This window comes from Lissotriton vulgaris, chromosome 3_1, assembly GCF_964263255.1.
Source record: "Lissotriton vulgaris chromosome 3_1, aLisVul1.2, whole genome shotgun sequence".
In the NCBI taxonomy this organism is placed as follows: domain Eukaryota; kingdom Metazoa; phylum Chordata; class Amphibia; order Caudata; family Salamandridae; genus Lissotriton; species Lissotriton vulgaris.
In genome coordinates this window covers 1,916,204,229-1,916,229,537 of record NC_141689.1, presented here as the reverse complement: position 1 = coordinate 1,916,229,537, position 25,309 = coordinate 1,916,204,229, and the positions used below count along the sequence as shown (strand labels likewise).

The window sequence follows — 25,309 nt, the reverse complement described above, 5'->3', positions numbered from 1 at the left end:
AAGTCACTCTGTCCTCCCTTTACTTCCACCGACCCCGAACCCTTGTCAGCCTTATCCCACTTTACCTCCACCTACCATCAGAGCTCTCAATTCACCCTCAACTCCCTTTACCTCTGCCCCCCCAAACCCTCAAGACACCCTCACATTCCTGTACCTCTGGTCACCCCTGAATCCTCTTTACCTCAGCTCACCCCTGAAACCTCAAGTTATCTTCCCCTACCTTTAGCCACCCCTGAATTCTAAAAATGACATTGTTAATTAACATAAAAAGTATATTATAAAAAAAATACGCACCTACATAGTAAAGTACTGTATGGTAAAGGTACATATATATATACATATGTGGTACTTACCAAAGTATTAACCACTGCATGATAAAGGTCCTGAGTGGTAAAGGCTGCAAGGTAAAGGCTGTTTCCCCTCAGGCAGGACACATCCCCATTTCTTTCTTGAACACTCTCTTGCTTAAATGTTTTAGGGGCACTGTCATTTGTTTGCCCCCTCTCTTCGCATTCCAACCCTACTCTCTATACTTTAGGTCTTGCCTGAGGCAGCGCAGGCACTGTTACCTGCAAGACATTTTATTTACTTACAGAGGGCATAGAGCCCGCCTATTGCTCACCACTGGTTGGCTTCATTGTCACTCTTATTTTCTTGCTTTTTTTGGTCAGCGAGTACTGGCACCACTTCCTCTTCATGTGTTTGTCCCTACACTGGAGCATTTTCCCAAATACTGGTTCCCTTGCCCAGTGTCCTTCCACTGCCTGCTGCTCTTAGATGTGCTTTCTTTCCTTTTACATGCACCCCCTTCCTCTCTCCCCTGTACCGCCTCCCGCATTCTTACTTTCCCTCCCCACCCTCCTCCTGCACTGTTTCTTGGCCGATCCACCCCTCCACCGTTGTTGCTTGCTCCATCCACCTCTCAAGTCCCCCTTTGGTGCTTGCCCCTCCTATCCCACCAGAGAAAACGCACCTAAAAGTCACGTCAATGGGTTTCAGATGCTACAAAGATACAAACAGTGATGCTCTCGCCGCTCTGCATGGCCTTTGTGGTGCTGTTTTCAAGGGGACCAACAGAGCAAACTTTAGTTCAGACATAAGAGAATTCAACTTTTTGTGAAGGCAGAGAATTTTTATATACTAAGAAAATGGATGACCGCTGCTCGCGATCAGCGCTAGCTTTGTCATTGTAATTTTTTTCCTAAATTTAAGCCGCACTGCTGTACAACACTGCTAAAAGAAATTGACTAAGCCAATATCTCTCGTAAAGGCGAGGCACAGTGGCTTTGCCATAGCTTATTACTGACACAATTTCATTAGTAACTCTGTGCTCTCCCTCTAACATCTTCACCAATGTTTTGGAACTGGAACACTGTATTTCTCTATGGAGTATTAATTTTTGCCTTCATCTGTCTATCCACCATCCCCCTTCCAGTAGAACTTTGCTCCTTCCTGTGAAATGATTATTTTCTCAGAGTTTGCCAATATATAACTCAAATTGTTGTGAAAGTAGACATCTACATGTTGTGGTGCTCCCCCGCATCAGTATACGAATACTAACTCATGAACTGTGTCTTTGATTCTTCTCATTGTAGTGGGAGAAACTACAGATGTCAACAAGCGAGAGAAGAAAGATTGTCTGTTCAGTGACGTTCCATGTTATCGCCATCACATGCGTAGTTTGGTCGTTGTATGTGTTAATAGATCGAACTGCAGAAGAAATAAAGCAAGGCAATGACAATGGTAAGCGTATATTTTTTCTTTAATTTCAACTCCTTCAGCAGTTTTCACAAGGTTGACCTGAGCACTGCGAGGTATGGATTTGCAAGTTAACATTTGGTTAAATCTCTAAACAGCGGAGCAATATTTACACAATTGTTCTTTTTCCAATAAGATGTATATGTTGCATTGCATTACAATTATTTTAGTATTGTTGGAAGAACAAATATTTACTCAAACAGGCATAGGTCTTTTTTGGATTTAAAACCATGAAAAGATAGTGGCTATATAAGACTTTTTGCTCAGTTTCATTGCAATTGGATGATGGAACATTCCAGAAATAAAGAGAACAGATCACCAAAAGGCAGTCTTGTGGACAGTCGAGTAAGTGCTGGTTCCAAGTCATAGTCACAACAAATGGTAGCCAGTGTGTGGGAGAGATGAGGTATGTAGATGGAGATAATTGGACTGGGGCATAATTGGGCACTATATAAATATTTCATGTATTTTATGATCACATTATCTCTTCGTCAGTTTTTCTCTTGCAGTCTTTACTGTATGAAGAAACTTCTGTCTTCACAGACCTTGATTGCCTAGCCACTCTAAAAAAAAATACACCCAAGATGGAGACTGTCCTCTCGGATACCTTAAGAATGTCCCCACAACTCTTGTTTTTTACTTTGTCATTCAGACCTCTTTGCCAGCCAAGGTGAATGATCGTTATGTAGTCTACTTAGTTTTATTTCCCATACTTAGTTAACCATGTGTTTTTTTTGGTTAAGAGATCTGCTATAGCTGTGTCTATTTACACAGGTAGAGGTCTTAACTGACTGCTGAGCATTCAGGACCTCACAAGCTCTTTTTGAGACTCATCAGGGGGTCTCTGGAGAACCACAGTAAGCATGTGGATCAGGCTACATGCAGATCTGATTCTTTTGCTTCTGGTGATTTTCAAATTTGAAGTTCTGTATGTAGGAAAGTGCCCCTTTTTTGCATGATTACCCCAACGTTTTGCCTGACATATGATACATTTTTTACTTCATGTGCCCTGGGTCCCTAGCAATCAGGTTCCCAGGGCCTGTGTTCTTTCCCAAAGCTATACCTTTTTACCCACAATTGGCACCTTTCTGGCCACAGGTAAGCCCCTTTTAAAAGGAACAATGGGCACCAAAGGCACTGTGACCAGGAAAGGCCTCTAAGGGCTGCTGCATGTATTGTGCCAGCCTTTGAGGCCCTGTACCTTAACTCCCACACACTACCAATACAGGCTATTTGTTTTGGTGCAGATAAAAGTGAAGCGTCGATATGGCACACATCCCTGCATGCATGCCTGGAACCCACTGCCTATGGCCTATGTAGGCCACCCCTCTAGCAGGGTGCACTAGACCACAGGTGAGGGTCCAGTTGCATGAACACTGTACTCCTACAGTGTCTAAGTCCATTCTTAGACATTGCAAGTGCAGTGAAGCCATAAAGAGTATATGGTCTGGGAGTTGGTCATTACGAACTCTACAGCTCCATAAAGGCATCACTGAAAACTAGGAACTTCGGTAGCAAACTTCTCAGCACATTAAACCCACACTGATGCCAGTGTGAGATTTAATGTTAAATGCATACAGGGGGCATCTTAAAGATGCCCTCTGAAAAGTGATCAGCCCTGGTGTGGTTCCTGAATGGTCGCCCACCATTTGCCACCCCAGACAGGTTTCTGACACCCTGGGTAGAGAGCCTCCACCATCTGGGTCCGGAGACAAAGGCCATCCTGGGCAGAGGTGTAATGCCTCCTCCCCCAGGATGGACTGGGTTCACAAAGAGGAAGCTTCAAAGGCCTGCCGCCTTTGTGAGCAGCCCCTGCCTTTTGCTGCTCCCAGCAACTGCCTCCCACCGGTTTTGACCCCCCCTTTGAGGGGGAGAATCATGGGAAAACCAAGTTAGGAGGAGAGTTGTGCCCACCCTTGCCAACCCCACCCCTCAGGTGAGGGAGGCGAGGTGAAACACACATCTCAGTCTCCACCATCTTGAAGATGAGGGGACCCAGGCAATTGGGAAGAGGCTCATGCTCCCTTGACACTGGAGGGTGGCATACTAGGGGATATACTCAGCCCTGTAAATGCCCCTAAATGTATTATTTAGGGGTAACCCTGAACCTTTCCTCCTCAGATTCGGGGAAGAAAGAGTAATCTGAAGAGCTGTGCTGACCCAGAAAGAAGAGGACGCCAACTGTTTTGGCCCTAGCCGTACTAGCCTGTCCCGACTCTGACCTGACTACAGTGAAAACCCCAGCAAGTCCAGCAGCCAGTAGCTCTCCAGAGCCCGGAGGGCCTACTCTGCACTCAACTTACAGACTCTGTCTCCCGTGAGCACCTGACTTGCTCAAGCAGAGACTTCTAACACAGAAGCCGAATCCAGGGGGTTCTGGATCACTCTGGACCTGACGCCCACAGCCCAAGTTTGAGTGGCCCAACACCACAATGAGGTCTCGCCAGCGACCCTGAATTGGAATCTGGTGATCCCTAACCTACCTCAATCTGGTGCCTGCAGCCTCAACCTGAAGGGTCTCCGCGACCGAAGCTGGTAAGAAGACCCAATGCTAAAGGACAACCCTGCACCTGATGTCCCACGGCCTTGGGTGGCCCAACCAATGGTGTCTGGGCATCCCCCAAGAACCCAACGTAGATTTCCAGCCAGTGATCGCCTTTAGGAAGCCTCCCTGACCGAGCCTGCAGTATCTTTTCCCGAACTGGAGATCTCCATTGCAACCCACGTAGTCCCCGACTTCCCCTTAGCACTCTGCATCCGCCAGCTCCTGTGCTGCTGGTGGTGCAGCTCCTATGCTGATTGATGGCCCCTACAGTGCTGATCCTAACCCCAAGAGCTTTGCTCCCACAACCGAGTGGCCTGCTCATGAGCAGTCCCTGACCGAAGGCCCCCTTAGCCCCAATGGCTAACATTGGGCCCCTGCACACTGCACATGGCCCCCCCAGTAAAATTTGAGTGCCAACCTGGACCTTTGGGAATCTTGTTCCTAAACCCCAAAACTCATATTCATAAGTTGTTTACTTACCTGTGAACCGTTAACACTCTTTTTCCCAAAGGAACCAATGTTACAAGTTTTCTGTTCCTAAAATCGTCTGTGTGGACCTGTGCTTTTTATGAGAGAAAAAGTAACTGTACTGTAAACATGAAAAAGTCTTACTTACCTTAATATTATAGGATCCACAGTGGGATATCTAGGCATATCACCCCGAATAGTCGATGTAATCAAAAAGTAAAGCAAAAGTAATCAAAAGTAATCTTACTGTATTTTGAACTATTTTAAAAAGAAATACAAACCTATAAACAATTCCAATTCAATCCACAATTGCATTTCTGTGTCCAGCTTTGTATTTGAAAGTATTTCTTACTTACCTATGCCAAGTCATGCTTGGTTCTACAAAATAAATTATAAGTATACTTTCTTATACTTACCTAATTGGTCTGGATTCTGTCACTGAGTGTGTGCCATCAGCCTTGAGTGAGTGAATACAATAAATTGTTAACATACCCGAACTGCTCACCCACACTACCACAAAGAGAGCTGTTATTACTTATCTAATTTAGTCTATGCTACACCTCTGGGGACCTCCTGTACTCTGTGCACTGTATATTATATACAGAGCCAGCTTCCTACAATATACAGTTTGGTTTATTTTCTAAGCCTGTGTCAGGGATGGCACCATCTTCGCCGAACAAGCTCCATTATGGATGGCATGGGCTACTTTTCTTCTACAAGGGTTGCACAGCCAGGTTAGTGCAGGTTCTTCAGTGCTGCCTGACATGGCTACTTTGCAAAGGATAATTAATACAGCTGTAGACTCTCTGGTTATGCCTAAAGTCCCAAGGCTGGATAAGGAAGACGGTAGTAGGGTTTATGATGGTGAGAAGATTAAAGGACTTTTTGTGCAGGGCACTGAGCTGTTGCAAGTGCTTAAACACTTCAAGAGAATTTGGGATTCGATCCTCTGGCCCCTCCTTTGAAGGAGGATGTTTTCCTGAAGTATAAATATCCGGAACTAGAATCCTTACCACTTCACAGCGCAGTGAGCAAAGTCCTTACCCAAGAATGGAAAGATTCTAAAAACCAAATATTTTCATTTTTTTAGTCCATGTGTGGGTAACAGCAGGTTTTGCAGAAGTATGTCCTGCCCAGTAATGGTGGATAACCTTATGGCTGATCTGGCTTCTCAAGGGACAGTAATTTCTGAAGACGTGTCGACGTCAGAGTTAGTGGATAAGAAGATTGAAACTTACTTTGCTGACTCTATATCCAACTTCACTATCAGTGCAAGTGCAGACATTAGATATGTTGTCCAGTCTCTCCTTCAATACTTTCACTTTCTTGAAGAACAAAGGAATGAGGGAACAGATTGCTCATCTATCTATTTTATTGCTCATGGAACAAGTCTGTTTCTTTCGAACGTATCCTTCAATAACATATGCGAGCAGCATTGGTAAAAGCTATTGTTGCCAGGAGACACATCTGAAAACGTTCTTGGAGATATTATGCAAGCTTTCTTTGACAGGCTCCAAAATCTTTGACCCAGAGCTTGAAGATTTAGTAAAGCAACCTGTGGAAAATGAGAAACATAAAGCTCCATCAAAGCCTTATGCTAGAGGGAGTGGTGTTGCCTTTGGAAAAGCTTTTTTTCAAGGCACTCAAAACATGGTGCCCAGCACTTAAGAGGCAGGGGTCTCAGCTTGGGCACCGCTGTTGTGGACACATCAACAGTTGTCCATAGCTCAAATGTCTATGCCTCAGCCTCCTCAAGCATGACTATGCCACAGTGTCGGGCGGACAACTGGACTTCAAGGATGTTTGGAATACCAAGGAATTAGATGCTTGACCAATATAAATAAAATCTGTTGGTACCAGATTCCTTTCTCCAGACTTCCTCCTCATCATTTTCGCCAAACTGTCCTATTAATCAGTAAGTCCTGCTGAAGGGAATACAATCTCTTTTGAAAAACAACAGTGGGGCATATTATCAAGGGGGTTTATCTCCGCTCTTTTGGCTTTTAAAGCCAAGAAAGAGGAGATAAAATTATCTCCCTATTACCTAGCTGTCGCTAACACGAGTTAGCGACAGCTAGTAGGAGATAGCGACCATCTTGGGCCCCACTTTGCATGTCAGTGATATTTATCACTAATGACATGCAAAGTGGGCGTGCCAAGATGTTAGCGACTGGAAACAGTCGCTAACATCGCTATCTCCTATTACTAACTTTTGGAGATATTCGCGCTAAGCGCAAATATCTCCAAAAGCTAACACCTGCCCTGAGCAGTTCTTAGCCATGTTATCCAATGGGAGGTGGATAACATGGCTAAGAGCATTAGCTCACTAATGCATGAATATCGCTGACTTTTCAGCGATATTCATGCATTGCGGCCGATTTTTATCGCATTTGCGATAAACACTGGTAATACCAAGGTTTATCTGCGATAAAAATCGCCGCAGCTCAGCAATCATTTTTTCACGCTAACCAAGCAATAGCGATAATTATCGCTATTGCTTGGTAATATGCCCCAGTCTTCCTAAAAGCTCCTCAGAAGGAAGGATTCTGACACTTTTTTTTTCAATTCTTTTCACAGTATAGAAGGCATCAGGGGAGTTTTGCCTAGTCCTTGACTACAAGGAAGTCAACGAGTACGTGCCTCATCAAACATTCAAAATGGATCCCTTCAGTCCATAATGACTCTAATCAGCAAGGGAGTTTCTTTGTTCCGGTGAACTCTTGGATGCCTACTTACACATACCCATTCACTACACTTTCTAATGTTTCCTCCAAGTTGCCGTCAACTATGCCGACAACCAGTTCCAGGTTCTGTCCTTTGGACTCTCTTTTTTTGTTTGAATGTTTGAATCTGTTTATTGGGTTGGTTTTTTTCGGGTTGGTAACAAATTGTAGAAACAAGGAGACATGTTGCAGTTACATAGCCAGTATAGCTCCCAAGAAACTGAGTGCTATTACGTACTAAAACTTGTGTTCTACACAATAAGACAGGGCTGAGACAGATTAGCCATACATCAACATGCAGGTGTCAGTCAGGTTGAACCCAACCACATGGAAGGTAAGATGTGATACGAACATAGTAGCCCACCAAGAGGGCCAACAACATATGCATCAAGAATTAGACAAAAAACTCCAGTTTTGAGAAATACAACATTTAAAGAAACCTGAGCCCTCGCCTCTCTCATTCTGCACATATATTGTGTTTAGTCAAGAGAACAGATACACAAGGTTGACCCTGCACCAGAGAAAAACAAGTACTTTTATGTATGGCTATCCTAGTACATCATATTTGAGCAATAGAACAACAAATTGATAACTGGCTTCCCAAATGAAAATAACAGATGGTCGTGTTTCTTGATTGTATCCAGTATAATCCTTTTATTGAAAAACACTTTATTCTTTTAAAAAGCACCACACAATTGCTTGCCAGTGCGTTTCATCTTTCATGGGACTTCTTCGGGGCTTAATGAAAGTCTGTATCTGCTGATGGTATTATTGAAAGTTCAAGCCAAATTTGAAAGCAGCGCTACACACAAAATAATTATGATTACCATAATTTACCCACTAGGCAAGTATTTAATGATTAACAATCAATAACTATGCAGGTTCCATAGGGTTCTCAAATTCTTGATCCTGCAGTTGTTGTTTTTATCACACCTTGTCCTGATGATGATCTCAATTTTATGAGATCGAAACGCCATCGACCACAGATCAAGTTCACACCCTTTTTATTATATAAATAAATGCACAAAGGAGTCTAAGCATCTTGTAGTGTTGAACTGCTGCACGTTTTAAATATTCTTATTTACCACTGCACATTTCCTTCACTTATTTGTGAGCACTAGAACATGAAACATACAGAAAAATGTCTCAATAAATATGCAATGAATACATCAATTACAATATAACGTTAAGTCTTTCCCGCCTCTATACTACCCTTTTGTCTATTACCGATTGGTGGGTGCTCAAAAAACATACCTTAAGACCCAGGGTGTTTTTAACATTCATGAGATCGTTCGGCCTAAAAGAACCGCTGGTTTTCTAAGCAACTTTAGTGCAAGGTGTCCAAGGAGAACCATACTAAATTTCATGGGATGCTGAGGGCCTGGCTTTTACAGCTGCATGGAACTGGAGGTTGCTGAACATCATTCATCATCATTAAAACACACCATTTAAAATCATTACTGATGAACTGTAAGGATGCTTACATTAGTTCCAGGGGAGGAAGTGGTCCCTTAATCTTCTTTAATGCTGTTTTTCTAAAAAGATTTTCTTTTTAACATTGTGAAAACAGACACTTCTATTTTTGCAAAAATTAACTATTGGTTATATTAGTTTGCTGCTGTTGTTGACTTTAGTCTTGTGTGGGAGTGTGGGGGGGAGGTGGCTAGAGTGCCTTGAGAGCCTGAATGTGGGGTGGGGTCAAAGATGTGGCTAAAAAAATTCTACTGCACGTTTTTAGGTCTTTCACCAACAGGTAGCTACATATAACATAACGGGCAACTTAAAGGAAAAATAAATAAATATAAAAAGTTGTTACTCGGTGGGAAATGCAATATAGCACATTATGAAACCTCTATTAGTTAATGCACTGCAGATGTCTGTGTGCAACCAGAGAGCCACAGAATTAAATCTCGGTTGGTGCAGTGGGGAATAGTGACTTGTGTATTTTTAGTGCTACGAGGTCATAGCCTGTGACTGAAAGCACTGAATATGTAAGTCAATAGTGTATTCTTACATTTCACATAGTATAAGATAAACTCCCACAAAATGTGCAAACAGTTTTACGATAAAATGGTGCTTCCAAAACAAAGTTTTTGGTAATACCCAGACCGTAGGTAATGCTATTTATTTTTTAACAGAAGTGTTCTCAACACCTCCTCAGGAATAGTAAGTGCTATGTAAATACAATGGCAATTAAAAGCACGCATTTTGCAGCTCAGTTTTAACTCTTTGAACTACCACTCAAAAATAATCTTCAAGTGATTCAATCAATGAAAGCCAGCACCGGCTCCCAAGTATCCTGTACATTTGCAGATTTCCCGTCACAATTGCAGATTAAGTCATTGTGCACATTTGCATTTCTTTCAGGCAAGCAGCACACTGGCAGAAAGTCATCTGTCTGTCCGGCTTCGATTTTACATCACAGGAGAGTCCCTGAATAATACTTCAGCTGAGGAATGCACGCCCCCCCCCCTTTCCATGACGCCACAGCCCCCCTGGGGATCACGCCCCACAGATAGAACACCTCTGCTGTATAGTGAGGTGTGTAGGGTGCTCTTGTGCCATGCCACCCTATTTGTTCCCTAGTGTCGTGGTCAGTGAGCAGTATAAAAGGAAATGGCCAGGGGGCAAGCCATCATCCCGCATCAAATACTCATATGGGAGGAAGGTACCATCGCGATAAATGTTCCCTAGGTTATGATTAACCCTGGGCGAAGCACTACGCTACGCTCGCGGAGTTTGCGAAGTTTGCGCAACTTCGCACTACGCGAGCTGCACATAGCACAGTGCGAACACGCGTAGTGCAGCGTATCGTAGTGCAGCGGTCATTTTTTGCTTGTTCGCGGTCCTCATCGTCATGTTCGCGACCGTGAGCAAGCAAAATGAAATCCCGGCGAGATTCTCAACGTGGGGAGGTCAGGTTTCTCATTGTGAGTGGTTGCGCATGCTCGCGACCGCTCTCAATGAGAAACTACCAGTTTGCGTTGAGAAAGCTGCCGCTCGAGTAATAATCTACTCGAGCAGCAGAAAACTACAGCTTGCACTGTGCAAGATGCCGTTTTCAATGATTGCACAGTGCCGGATGCTTGTCCGCACTTTGCAATCATTGAAAACGCATCTTGCACAGTGAGAACATGCTACTACGCAGCTCGCGTAGTGCTACGTGAAGTTCGCGTAGTGCAAAGTGCACTTCGCGTAGCTTCACGTAGTGCTACTTCGCGAACTACGCCCACCCCTAGCTTATGATGGCCTGCTCGTGGCCAGTTCTAAGTACCATACCCACTGTGTCTGCATCTATTATTTATATAGCCTAGGGCCCACGACTTTACAATGACGTCATGAACATCTTTAGGTACCAGCAGCTTCAGAAACTGTTGTTTATCAGCAACAACCTACCCAGATTAGACCAGAAAGGATTAAGTACTCTTTCCCTTCGTTTTATCGCTGCCAAAGATGGATCCGTAGGTGTGATGTTACTGTTTGATGGTGTGTGGTCCTGCTTACTGGTCCAGATGCAAGATGCTTAGATTTAAAGGTTTTCCATTCATCTTTTGTCAATTATCCTTTTTAATTTGGCTTACGAATTTGGAATGTTTTTGTTGTCCGCACACACAACTATAAGCAGGGGAGAGCATAAACATGATGACGTCCTTCTTACATGTATATCGTGTTTTTAAACGTCGTTAAGTGATCAGGGAAATAGTTCGGCGTTTTAACACTGCAATATCGACTCGTGAAAAAGCACCTTCATATTTTTACTTACGACCATTTGGTGGCAGCATCAAACCGTGCAAAGGCGTACAATCGCGTGTTACAAAAAGGCGGCATAGCAGATGTCTGTGTGCATTTCCCTAGCTTTTCAGTACGTTTTGCTGCGACTGTTACATGGCAACGAGACACACATGAAAGTGTACCTACCCCGCTCAGCCTTTAATATCATGCTTTTTGATCTGTTACAAATCACCTCAAAAGCTGCTCGAGAAAGTACATCGTAATATTCCTGGCAGAGCTGATCAAAGCCGCGCCGTTTGGGGGCAGCGATGCCTCGCTTTCAGCAGTTAAGAAATCGAAGGCCTCCAGTTGACCACCGCCTGTTGGGAGGCCAGCCAGCTCCTTTCAAAGACTGCGCATCTTTTATATATAAATATATGGCTTATGAAAAAAAATCCCGAACGCAACGTCCTTGGCTTTTTTTCATACATGGTTGATGTTGGTTCATGTTTTATTGATCCGTCCATTGAGGGGTATGCTGTTAGTATCAATCAGAACGCACGCGGCTGGCTGATTAAAGCTGGACTACAATCCGTGCTTCCCTTAAACCGAGGCAAGCCTCGGTGTTTTGAGCACCATATATGTTTATTCGCAACACATGAATATTACATAGAGTGATACACGCGTGTGTATTTGAATTCCCTGGAACTGTGCCTGTTGGTGATTTGCTCCAGAAATATTTAGCAGCAATGAGGCACTGAAAGAGAAACTATTACCGAAGGCCATGGGCAGTGGTTGACTGACCTTGCCTGCCTGCACTGGAAAAACTCACCACCACTGTGGGGCACCCCCAAACCAGCCCATCGCTATTTATGCGTAAAATCCATTTTCTTTATGCTCCTAATTCCTTATTAGAGACCAGGGTTTTAAAGGGGAAGGTAAGTGTTGTTTTTTTCCTTAATGACGAAACAGGCTAATATTGTTTTGTTTTTTGTTTTTAAATATCTTGATTCATAAATTATTTTTTTGTCATAAATCCATTTGATGGGGGATAAAATTGTTCATTTATTTTAGTTTTCCGCCAATTCGTTTTTAAATCTTTTTTCATAGGAATTCTTAGACATTGGCAGTGTCTACAAAGTATATTATCTGCCAGAATCTCCCAAAATCTATGTTGGGTACGTTAAGCTCACCCATTCCTATTTATTAGGCCTTCAGGTGAATGGACGTAGAGTCCAAGCAATTTTATGTAGGAAGCATCATTGTAAAGAGGTCCGCTGTGACAACCTATGTAAGGAATCTGGTCTGCTTTATGTAAAGAACCACTAAACTGATCCACGTGAAAGAAAAATCGGCCAATGAAAAGCTTAAATATGCTGTGCGTTGTACAAAAATGAAAGGATCTTAGAGGGCAGTCAGTATTTAAATGCATCAGCTCAGCATCACTCTGTTTGCCTCAAGCAACCCTAGACGATTTTATGAACTGTAGCCCACAGGCCCCATGTCTCATCCATAATGTCTTGTAGTGCATTTTCAAATTCCACTTCAGCAGTGGACAGGCTCCAGTGAATTCAGTAAGGGACATAAAGCGTTCGTATAATTGGTAAATTCCTGAATCATGAAAATATTTTTTATGTGTGAGAACTGCTGCAAGCTTACTCGTACTACCACGTACTCAGCGATGAGTAGACAGTTGCATGCATGAGGAGTGACACGAATGAAATGAACGCAAGCCTGTGGGTGCCTTCTTTAATTAAGCCATTTCTGTTCTTTTCTACAGTTTTGTCTGAGGGTTCTCAACATATTTTCATGCCCAGTTTCAAACTTTCTGGTAGGGTAAAGATAGCTACCTGGCACTTCAGTGGGCATGATGTACGAGCAAGGAATTTGAGACTTGCAAATTGGTATGTACAACAGTGTCTGCGACACTGATTGCGATTCCCAATGGGGTCGCAAATTGCATGCCTCATGCATATTAATGAGGGACGTGCAATTTGCGACCCCATTGGTAATGGCTGACCCTCCCAGGTATGGTGTCCTGCTGGGCTCAGCAGACCTCCATGTCTGCAGTAGCGGTCGGCAGTAGGTGTTTCTATAGGGCGGTGACGTGGGCAGGAGGAGGGGCAGGGTGGGGGGAAATAATGTATGGATTACGGAGTTTTACAGGTAAGTAAACATTTAAATACATAAAACGAATTTTGTTGCGCGCACTGCATCACCAATGTGATGCAGTGCGCGCAACAAAATTCGTTTTATGTATTTAAATGTTTACTTACCTGTAAAACTCCGTAATCCATACATTATTTCCCCCCACCCTGCCCCTCCTCCTGCCCACGTCACCGCCCTATAGAAACACCTACTGCCGACCGCTACTGCATGTCTGGGACTGCTTTTAAAGCACTGCCTGCCCCTAAAAAATATTTTGCCTTGCATTTGCAGCGGGGAATGCATACCCTGGGGACCCCTTCCCTTTTGCGACTGCATTACCACCCTCTTGAAGAGGGCAGTAAATTGTGAGTGTTTTGCGACCGCAAGCGCAGTTGCAAAACATTCTTACATGAGGTAGCAAGTCGCAATTAGAAAGGGGCGCCCTTGGAACACCCCTTCTTAATTGCAAGTCGCAATTCCTATTTAGCGAGTAACAAATAAATTGCGACTTGCTAAATATGGTTTGTACATGGTCCTAACAGTTTTTGCACGTGCAAACGGGTTGCTAACCTGTTTGAGCATGCAATAATGAATGGGTCGTACATCTGGCCCAGTATGTTTATGTGCCCTGAGTATTTATTTATGCAAATTACTTTAATATCTAAAAACTAACTCTGCCATCTGCATACCTCACTAATTTTACTTAACATTTTCCTCGAAGGCACATGCGTGCTGATCGTCAAGGCAGATTTCCCAATGGGAATAGTCTGTCACCCTTTAGAAAAAATATGTATTTGCCTATGTGAACTTTCCCCACGTAGTGACAATTTGTACCAATGAGCACCTTATTCAAAATCTATTTTCTCTGAACCGAAGATGAGGTGTGGCAAATATATTAAAAAAATATCTGCAAACTGTGAAATTGCACATGTTAAAATTTAACACATTCTATCAGTGGCTGCTGTTAGGTTGAGCAGGAAGTGGGGCGGGTGGGTCACACACACATACACGCTCACTCACATCCATGCATTCACACACAGGCACACACATACCCATTCACAACACTCACTCACAAATATTCATACATATGTACGCACAAAACATTAAAATAAATAACACTTGTCTGCTGCAGCTCTCGGGGAAGGAAGCCTTGGAGTTCGTAGGAGGGTTGAGTTTACATCTCCTCTCATTGACTGATCCTTGGTTAGCCAATGAGAGGAGGCAGCAGTCCCTTATTCGTCACAGAGTTGGATGGGGTTAATGAGACTGCTGACCCCACCCCACCCCACTCTGTGACGAGGTGTAATGTAATGTATGTAATGTATGTGTTCTTGTAAAGCGCACTGCTGCCCTGAGGCGTCGTGGCGCTGTAGACCGCTGGGGAACCCGTCCTGGCTATCCCTGTGAGATGGTCCCTACTGGGTATCTCCAAGGTGAAACCAGGCATCCCCGGCGAATGTGGGGGGCCGTTGTAGAGATGAGGCAAGCTAATGCCCAGAGTTGCCGAGTGTGATCCCTGGTTAGAGTAGGCACCGAGGCAAGAATTATCGAGTCCGCTGACCCTGGTACACGACCCTGCCGCGCCCGGAATTGAACCCTGGTCCCGGGCCGTTCTCTGCTTCCGGGTCTGCCGCCTCTAACCAGTGAGCCACACCACTCCACACCAGGTGTCAATGATAGACACTCAGCCCAGGACATTCCAGGGCTTAAAATTAAAGCATCCAGATCCAAGGCCATCAGTGACGCACCACCTCATCATGAGGGGAGGGCCTTAAGGCACTTTTGCCAGTGTGAGGAGGTCACACCAATAGGGCTGTGAAATCCTCAGCCTAGCAAAGTTCAGCTCCGGCAGCCAGGAGCCTGCACATTTAGTGCATCTACAGCGCCTGGCTGCCTGACCTGAACAAGATGAGTGACCTTCGCTCAGCCTGACAGACACTCTTCTTGGGATAAAGGTTCTGGGCAGGGTCTCTCCGCCGATAAAGAAAGGCTGCGGCTGCATTTTCTTTGTGCTTATGCATGCTGTTAATACATCTACCCAGTTCGTTACCTGAAACGTGAATGGAAATTTCTGTTCCTGATTAGTTCATATTACATTAATCAAGTGTTTCTTTCATCCTGGAATAGAAGTTCTTTGAATAGTCTCCAAAAAACATACTTTTGCAAAGCCAATAGCTCTGTCTTTTTGTTAGGAGAATAACCAAGGTACAGCTGAAAGACTATGTGTGTTGTTGTCATAGAAATACAATTCCATAACAAAGCACCATCTATACCCTCAAAGAAGAGTGTTATGAAAAGGAGTTAGAAGACATAGGGGCTTATTTAAGAGCCCCAGTGTGTCTCTCTTGCACCACGCAACGCGGTGAAAGAGCGCCTTAACTCAAAAAAGAGATTTAAGAAGCTGCACAAGGCCACCTTGCACAGCCCTTCATGGCTTCATAAATCTCAAGTAACGTAACGCAGCTCAAACTTCTGCGTTGCATTACTGTATGCCAAGGAGGCGTTTCTATCGATGTTCCTACGCAACATCCGTGGATTTACACACATTGCCAGATTTACAAAAAACAGGTGAACCTGGAAATGTGCCAAAAAGATACTTCTCCCCAAGAGAGGCTTAAGGAGGAGAAATATCTTTATTTCTCCTCGGTGTTTTCCTCTTTCCATGAGTGCTGTGAAATACAGCACACATAGAAAGAGGACAACACCTCTCAGGATTGTTTTCGTGTAGGAAGATGCCCCTTCCTGCACAAAAATAATCCTGCATGCAATCCAGGCAACCTTGCAAGGTGCAAGGGCGCCTCTGTTGGCGCTAGGCAGCCCATTGTGTGCCAGTGCAAAGAAAAGGACAGGAATGCATCATATTCTTTTCATACGGTGAACTTCTGCCCTTTTCGGTCATGCAGTGTTGCAGAGCAAGGTGACTTTATTGTAAATATGCCCCAAATTTAAAGTAAGTGCTGAACTTAAAATTCGTACACAGCAACATTTTTCATAACAAATACTTTTGAAAATGGGCCAGTGTTTTGATTGTATCTTTATCTTGTGTGTGAAGAGCACTGGGGGATTTTACCTCCCAGCGGGGTCCCCTTTCTGAGCACCTCCCTTTGCCTTATTAAAGGCACAGATCACTTTACCAAGCTTAATACTATCAGGACCAGCAGAGCAGGCGTTCAGGCTGCCTCGCCACAATCTGAGCTTTCATTAGAGTGTGTTGTTATCTCTGCTTTTATCTCAACTCGTAGCAGCGAAGCCCGCAGGGTCGTCTACAGACTCATTCAGTAAACCCCTTGGCAGGGATACCAATGCCATCACAGCTGCTGCAAAACCTGCTTGGGAGAGAGGGGGGGCAGTCCAGACCCAAACCATTTTTGTGTGTGAAAAAGGCTGATTTATTCAAACAGGTGCACATTACAAATACCGTACCTGGCAACTGCCTTACAAAACTAAAACCTCGCTATACATCCAATAGCAAACACCTGGTCCCACCCCTACCCCTATGATCCCCTCAACATACTCCCGCCCTGCCATTAACATATTACAAACATTACAACTGTATTTCAATAAAAAAAGTACACAATTCCATTAAACGTACATCCTATGCCTGCACGTCTGAAAATGTAAATAATCAAACGTCTACACCTGAACCTTAAACCACCTGCCTACCCTTTCCCTGCCCATGTTCGCAACTTTCAACGCCAACCAACCTTCTGCCAACCCCTGGCAAAGTTTTCAAAACGCTCCAAGCACCTGTTCCAAGTGACAACCCCACTTTACCCCTTGCGCGCATGTCCCAAATCAAAGTCAACAGCAAAATCTTTATTAAAATGAATAAACCCCTAAGCTCCAAAAAATCTTAGGGGCGAGAGTGAGGGCAAAAATACAGCTACATTAGGTCCCGCCACAGAACCCAGGTCACCAATATTAAAATGGTAGCGGGGAGCACAAAAGCCATAATGTGAAAGTTGAAGAAATTGATGTACATAGACAGCATTCATTCCCCTTCTTCTCCCACTCCTCTCCCTGTGAGCACCATGAATACAGTAAACTATTGACCGTATCACTCTGCCAGTAAGAGCCCATACCCCTATGCATATGTACAGCCAGTTTAGGCACCATGGCCTTTTACCCATTGGAATCCCCGGCTTCCCACCTGCGCGTACCTTACACCCCCTCTCTCATGCATAGACCATGAAACCCTCTCCCTCTGCGCGACCCTGCTGTGAAAGGCAACTCTCCTGCTTGACCCGCACAAAACCCCCTCCATTCCCTCTTGAAGAAGCATCCTTCGCCTTGGCTGACGTAGCCCTCCCCAGCTGCACCTGGCTGCCCCCGCTCTCTCATGTACTGGTCATCAGATCTCTCTCTCTCTCTCTCTCTCTCTCTGTGTGACGCTGTCCCTGTGTCCACCCTGGCTACCCCTCCCTTCTCCTCACATGGGCAAGTCATAAACCCTCTTCTTCTGCAAGGCCCTGTCCTTGAGAGTCACGGCCGCGCCTGACCAACACCTCCTTCCCTTCCATGAATGCCCCTCTGTTGACAAGCCTTCCCTCCGCGCTCGATTGTCCACGCGGCATGAATACCACTCCTTTGATGACCCCTTCCCCCGAGTCCGGCTGACCACACATGTCCGAGGCCATCGCCTGAGCCAGGAGATACCATTTACTGCCCTTATTGTATGAAGTCACTCCTCTTCAAAGGATCCTCTATTGGTCTTAGCCACCCCACCCCCTGGGCTATGATCAGGCGTACACATCCTACGAAACACTCAGCTGCGTGATTGCCCTCCCCTCTTATCAGCAGGTCAAGGGTCCCCATTGTGAATGTATGTGGGGTAGGATCACCACGAGGATTATAGGGATGTCTTTCTTTTGCGTCATACTGTCCTGATTGTACTATCAAGTGTTTTGTAAGATATAAAAGCAAGAGTCTCAGCTCACTTGTTAGAGCACCTCCCGAAAGACACTGTGTTTCGTGTCCGAAATGACTGGCTCTCCTCATGAGAATTAAACTCTGTTCTTGATTCCTGCTTCCAGCGCCCGTCTCTTTATTTGGTAATTATTCAACATGGGAACTAAGAGGCGGTTTGCGCCAGCGGCCTGGGCATCGATAGGATTATGGGCTCATTTTCCACAATTGGCGTCCCAACGCGGGGTCAATCATTGACATAGGGTCCGATAAGAGAGATCCAGACGAAGAAGTGAACATCTAAATGATCGGGGTATGCCTGCCTTGAGAGGGCCCTCGCCCGGCTGCCGATCGAAAGAACTTCACCAATTCTGAACTGACCTCTCTTGAGTGACCTATTGTCCTGACTGGAATCCCATAGGAATGCTACATGGAGTAAGAGAACGATCGGGCGCTGGAGGAGGGAGTCGAAGAACTATCCGTATGGTCCGGTTCGGGTAAGATTAAGTAGGGTGTTTTTACGCCTGATTGGTAGGGTGGCTCTATCCACCTGATTGATTGATTGTTTGTATTGGAATCGGTATTTGTATACTGATATTGTTGGTATTGGTTCATTTAGCTTTGAAGGCTACTTGACATATTGGTTCTCTTCTGAGAACGAGACATTCTCTGTTTGCAAACAGCGGCGAATAGGAACGTCGTCCCTCTTTGCAGATAGAGAAGGGTAGGTAATGCAGACTTTTTGTCCCCGTTGTAATTCGTCATGCCTACTTTTCTCCCCACTGGATTGTTTGAAGTCGATTAATAATCGATTGTTGTTCTTTGAGATCTTCCCTGTCTACAAACTGAGACGAGTAGAAATATTCTGTCTTCCTTTTTGGATAGCGAAGGGCAGGTAATGCAGACATTTGTCCCCGTTGTAATCCGTCATGCCTGTTTTTCTCCCCACTGATTGGTTGGTTGCCTGGACATTGTTGTTCCAGGAATTGTTTCGTTTGAGGTATTTTCTGCCTGCAAACAACGTGGAATAGAAATATTCTATCTAGTCTTTGCAAGTAGTAAAGGGTAGGTTATGCCCCTTTGTGAATTTGTCAGTCCTACCCACTCCCCACTGTTTGGTTATTTGGGGGGTAGCTCGCATGGTCCGCCCAGGAGACTACCCTTATGGAGGACATATGCTCCCCGCTCATGGGCCATTTAGTGGAAGTAGACCATCTGGTCCGTCCAGGAGGCTACCCTAGTAAATGGAAGTACATCGCTCGGTCTGTCCAGGATGATACCCTAATGAAGGAATATATGTTCCCCTTTTGATCGATAATCTCGTTCCACCCCGGACCATTTATTGGAGGGAACTCGTCTGGTCCGTCCAGAAGTACCCCCTAGTGAAAAGGACACATAAAAAATATGAAGTGATCACCGTTCCCTACTAATAGAAAGCTTTAGCTCGAAACACGCTAAGGAAGAGAAAGAAAAATAGAAAAGGAAATCAGGCTAAGTCAGTAACCCCCTGATGAGCTTTTGACTTCACTAAAAATAAGAAACATTAGAAATAGTTCATAATAAGAAATATAAAATGGCGAAAAGTTTGGCAGCAAAAATAGCCACGAGGTAGCTAGGCTTCACTGCCTGTTCCTGCTCCCAACATGCCTGCCTCATTGCCCGCCACGCCCAAATAACGGTCACATGAAATAGAAACAATCCAATAGGTACCTACCCCCATTCCGGAAGCTCCCGAAGTGCAACAGGTTCGCGGTTACGCCCATCCGGAAGGCGAGGCCTCGAGGCACGAGGGGCTCGCCTGGCCACGGTCAGGAGGAGATGATGTTGGGCAGGCGGTCCAAAGAATGACAGAGACCTCTCCTTCTCTCCTCTTCTGCTGCCCTGCAGGCCACGGGGGGGGGGCTGTCTTGCCTCAGCCACCGACCACCCCCCCCCTTCTGTCTCTCGCCTGGTCCGACCCACGAAGAAGGCCGAAGCCAAAAGCGAGAATGGCGGCGCTTCCAAGTAGTCCCGCCACATGTCAAATTCCTGGATAGTTACAGGTAGTGCCACCACATGTCGACGCCTGGACAGTTCCAGGTAGTCCCGCCACATGTCAAGAGAAAAGGGGGGGCTGTCTTGCCTCAGCCGCCGACCACCCCCCCCCATCTTCAATAGCCAGCACGGCCAATATCGAAGCGACGGAGCCGAGGAACGGCGCGGGGTCGCTGGAAGGGGGAGGTGACGCGAACGAGCCTCCCCCACCTCCCTCCAGGTGGAGGCTTCCAGCGACACCCCAATGCTCTTACTTAAAGAGGGTCAACATCAAAAAGCGGTCTTCTGCCCAGGACGGGCACACGCTCCATGCCTTCTCTCCTCGACCTTGAAGATTCTATGAGAGCCGGGGGGGCACCCCGATCCCTCCTCATGGGCGCCCCCGCCCCCTCACTGGGAACCACGACATCGGTGCAACTCCTGCCGGCACCAGCCTCGGATTGGAAATGGCTAAAATGCAGCCACGGCACAGACTTGTTCAGTTCCGGAGGAACACCAGGATGACCCGGTAGGAAAATTGTTGCCGCCCTTCCCACTCTTTGACTCATGGTCCATATTGTTAGACTGTTAACCACATAGCACAAAACTTTTTGAACTGCCAACGGAAGGTTCTGGGCCAACCATGCGAGACTAGAGACATTCTGACTATGCTGGAACTCGCCTGACCCCTCCCAAAATGGCGCCGACACAAAATGAGACGTTTTGAATAAACTTTGTTGCACCCTGATTGCGCAGCTTGTTGTCCCGAGATCTATATGCAGTTTTTGGATAATGAAAGTAGATATGAAGGATGTTGAGTATGTGCTTGGATAATGAACTGACTTAGGGTGGGTACTGATTATGATTTGGAAAATGAATTGGTGTAATTTAGATAAAGAATGAGTATTGGATAATGAATTTATGAATTAATTAAAACTGAATTCTTGACATGCATCATGCTTGCTCTGTAAGAAAATTTTAATACGATTTTTATTGCACTGCTGCACTTTATGCAATGAACTGCCACCAATTTCGTTTATTAAAAGTATTTTGAAAAAGAAAGCATGGTTGTAGCAGTTGCATTAATGAGTTTTGGATGCCCTACTACTGTGAGCGAAGAATAAGTATGATGAAGGATGTAGATCAAAAGGGATCAGATATTTAGCAGCTACATTATGTATCGCAGGCAGCCAGGAAAAGTGTTTTAGACACCCTTAAAACGACACCACAGAAATGCCACCTGGCCGTCACCCTTGCACCCGACAGAGAGGGTTACGACCGAGTAACTCATGTAGATATGTAGATCGTCAATGATCATCTATCTGACATTACTGGTCCCTCTAGGCTTAAACGCCGAGATGGTAAAGAAATGCAGTACGCGGAGATAGGTCGAGTAGGTGGTAGGTAAAAACATTTTTGGACTACTACATGCTGATGTACTTTGAATGCTGCCCCCCCCCACCCCTTCTTTTCCCTCCCATCTGCAGGTCACGTCAGAACGTCGGCTGAAGTGTGGAAGAGCGACGGTCGGACCACCGACGAAAAAGGGAAAGAGGGAATATGTGTGTAGTCGTTATAACGATAAGTTTTTAAAAGACGTAGGCTTAACATGACTGTTCCTCCTTAGGACATAGCGACTGAGAGGATGGACTGACATAGAAACTGGACAGGTACTGAATGACGAAAAATTGACTAGAAATGACGTGTTAAATAATGTAACTGGACGTTTGACTAGGTAGGGAAAGGACAAAGAAAAATTATACGGGTAAGGGTTGCCACGGCACCACCCGTCTAGGAAGTTAGAAATGTTGCTGATGTTCAAAATGCACTACCCCCTTTCTCACACTCTTATAGATATAGCCAAGCTGTCCGACTGTTCTCCCGATCAATACTTGCCGTTGCCTCAGCCTGGAGAACTTCCCACCAAAGGAGGGAACAGAAAAATGGTTTAAGATCCAACCATGGGTAACTAGCACGACCAGGTTAATTACTGATCGACCAACCGAGGTGTGAGTATTGGTAATTGGGAACGCTCGCAGGCGTGACAAGCGAGAAGGGAAAGGGGGGAAGGGTAGAAAGAGCTAAGCACGTAGATAAATAGGATAGTAAAGATACGTAGGATATATATAAAAACAGATCTTGTAGGCTAACAACTGTTTCCTGTCTTGTCGTGAATGTCTTGTATATGTGTAATACATGTGCCGTCTTCCCTGTCTGAGTTTGTGTGTGTGTAATGTACGAATTTATGTCTTCCCTCTGTCTGTATCTGCGTGTTACCTGACCTTTGCTGTTCCGTGTTGTGAGCGCACTAAATGACCTATTTTCGTACACGTCTCTCTCTCTCTCTCCACCCCCTTATCTCTCTCTCTACATGTCATACGTGTACCGAATGGCTCGTTTAGATTGCGGACGACTCTCACTCTCTATGAGAGTCTCCCTATTTTCTCTCCCTCTTTTTGGTAAAACTGTACCCCACCGGTACCAGTCTGATTTGATACATATTGAACGCGAAGGTGTTCAGCGAAATTGACCGAAAACTAAAATGACTGTATCTCGCCATATTACTGCCTCTCCTTTCTGCAAAATGAATGAACTTGAATTGGCTGAGAAGGAAAGGACAGGTAAGACGACTAAAGTCCCCCAAATCTGGCCATTTATAGGGGAACTGTATGTCAATGGCACCTTATGTCTGTTCTTCAGAGACGAACGCCAACGTCTAGATTGACCCCCAATGCCCAGATTGCCCCACCCCCCTTTTTGCACCGAAGCGTAAGCGCCCGAAGCATCCCCGCCCCATTTTGATAGAACCCAGTTGCTGTCCCGGATATAAACATGATGACCATGAGTAGCTGTTGACCCTCGAGAAAATCTTGTTTTACCTGACTGTCGATGATGGCACCCCCGCCCTGTCTGAAAATGTTAGCCAGTCCTGAAGGGAAATGCTCCGTAATGTTGAATATGATGTAACGCACAGTTGATGGGAATCTCATTTATCCTCACTTGAGTTATAAACAGGACAATGAATAAACCTGCCATAAACTCAGTAGGAATGCTGACACATGCACTGCTTGGTAATAGGACCTCTGACTGTGACCAATGAGCGTATCTCCCAAATGCGTAGAATTGAGGGAGGAATTCACATGCGTAGATATCTTCTTCTGCCATTTCTCTAAAACCGTGTCTTGTACCTATTCAAAGATTCACGATCACCGAAGGAGATGGGTCAGATGTGACGTACAGCCTGACTGCGGATCTTGGGACTCGTGTGACCTCGACCAAAGGTGGAGCCGCAGAGCAACAGGATACGGGACGAGACCGCAATTTCAACGTGGAAAATGAAAAACGATGGGCCGCCTCGAAGCCCCCCCCGCCTGCTAACCCACGTGTGCCTGGAGTCTCCGTCCCCCTTCTTTGGGCCCGATGGATGGGCCTGCCTGCTTGTTATCCTTTGCTCCCTTGGTCCCTTTTGCGTGTCCCAGGAACTCTGACCCAACTCCGCCCTCTCACCTATCGACTATTTGAACCACACTCACCCTCTTTTCCACGTGACTTTTTGCCAAGGGAAAGAACCGCATTCCACTGGGAATAGGGTGCTGCCATAGAACTATGGGTGCCGGGCATAAGGCGCCACCAACCGGATTGTTTAGGGAACAGGACTGTGGTCTAACAGCAGAGGACTGACCGCACCCTGCAACGCGAAAGGATAGGACTGAGCTGGACCTATAGCTCCACCGCCGGTGCTCAACAGCGCCAACGAAAGTACACGGACTAGAGCCTACCAGTGATGGCTCAATGATAAAAAGACACTGTGACGAAGAAATCTTGTGTATTGAACTGAATTCCGCTCTCAACTACCTGGTCAAAACTGTTCATTGGTCACATTTTTTAAGTCAGAAAGATTTTTTGCTATGTAGTGCGTTTAATTGTTAGGAACTCAACAAAAAGCAATTTTCTATGTACTGCATTCTGCCCATCACCTTAACTGTCTATGATTGTACGCCAAATGTTAGTATCGACAAAATGCTAATTCATCAACGATGCCTGTCTACCTGTAAACCCATCAATTGCAAAAATGACTGCTGTTATGTAAAAAGGGGCGACTGTGAAAGTTGAAGAAATTGATGTACATAGACAGCATTCATTCCCCTTCTTCTCCCACTCCTCTCCCTGTGAGCACCATGAATACCGTAAACTATTGACCGTATCACTCTGCCAGTAAGAGCCCATACCCCTATGCATATGTACAGCCAGTTTAGGCACCATGGCCTTTTACCCATTGGAATCCCCGGCTTCCCACCTGCGCGTACCTTACACCCCCTCTCTCATGCATAGACCATGAAACCCTCTCCCTCTGCGCGACCCTGCTGTGAAAGGCAACTCTCCTGCTTGACCCGCACAAAACCCCCTCCATTCCCTCTTGAAGAAGCATCCTTCGCCTTGGCTGACGTAGCCCTCCCCAGCTGCACCTGGCTGCCCCCGCTCTCTCATGTACTGGTCATCAGATCTCTCTCTCTCTCTCTCTCTCTCTCTGTGTGACGCTGTCCCTGTGTCCACCCTGGCTACCCCTCCCTTCTCCTCACATGGGCAAGTCATAAACCCTCTTCTTCTGCAAGGCCCTGTCCTTGAGAGTCACGGCCGCGCCTGACCAACACCTCCTTCCCTTCCATGAATGCCCCTCTGTTGACAAGCCTTCCCTCCGCGCTCGATTGTCCACGCGGCATGAATACCACTCCTTTGATGACCCCTTCCCCCGAGTCCGGCTGACCACACATGTCCGAGGCCATCGCCTGAGCCAGGAGATACCATTTACTGCCCTTATTGTATGAAGTCACTCCTCTTCAAAGGATCCTCTATTGGTCTTAGCCACCCCACCCCCTGGGCTATGATCAGGCGTACACATCCTACGAAACACTCAGCTGCGTGATTGCCCTCCCCTCTTATCAGCAGGTCAAGGGTCCCCATTGTGAATGTATGTGGGGTAGGATCACCACGAGGATTATAGGGATGTCTTTCTTTTGCGTCATACTGTCCTGATTGT

The 25,309-nt window shown here is 45.6% G+C and overlaps 1 protein-coding gene across 2 annotated transcripts in view; it reads left to right on the top strand.

The window, feature by feature from the left end:
• The window catches only part of MARCHF1 (membrane associated ring-CH-type finger 1), a 1,592,900-nt gene that overhangs the window by 1,429,484 nt on the left and 138,107 nt on the right, over positions 1 to 25,309 (top strand). For both annotated transcript variants that reach the window (XM_086962389.1, XM_086962390.1), the window contains exon 6: positions 1,596 to 1,743. In XM_086962389.1, the coding sequence (XP_086818515.1) occupies positions 1,596 to 1,743 (148 nt within the window). The remainder of the gene's footprint in view (positions 1 to 1,595; positions 1,744 to 25,309) is intronic.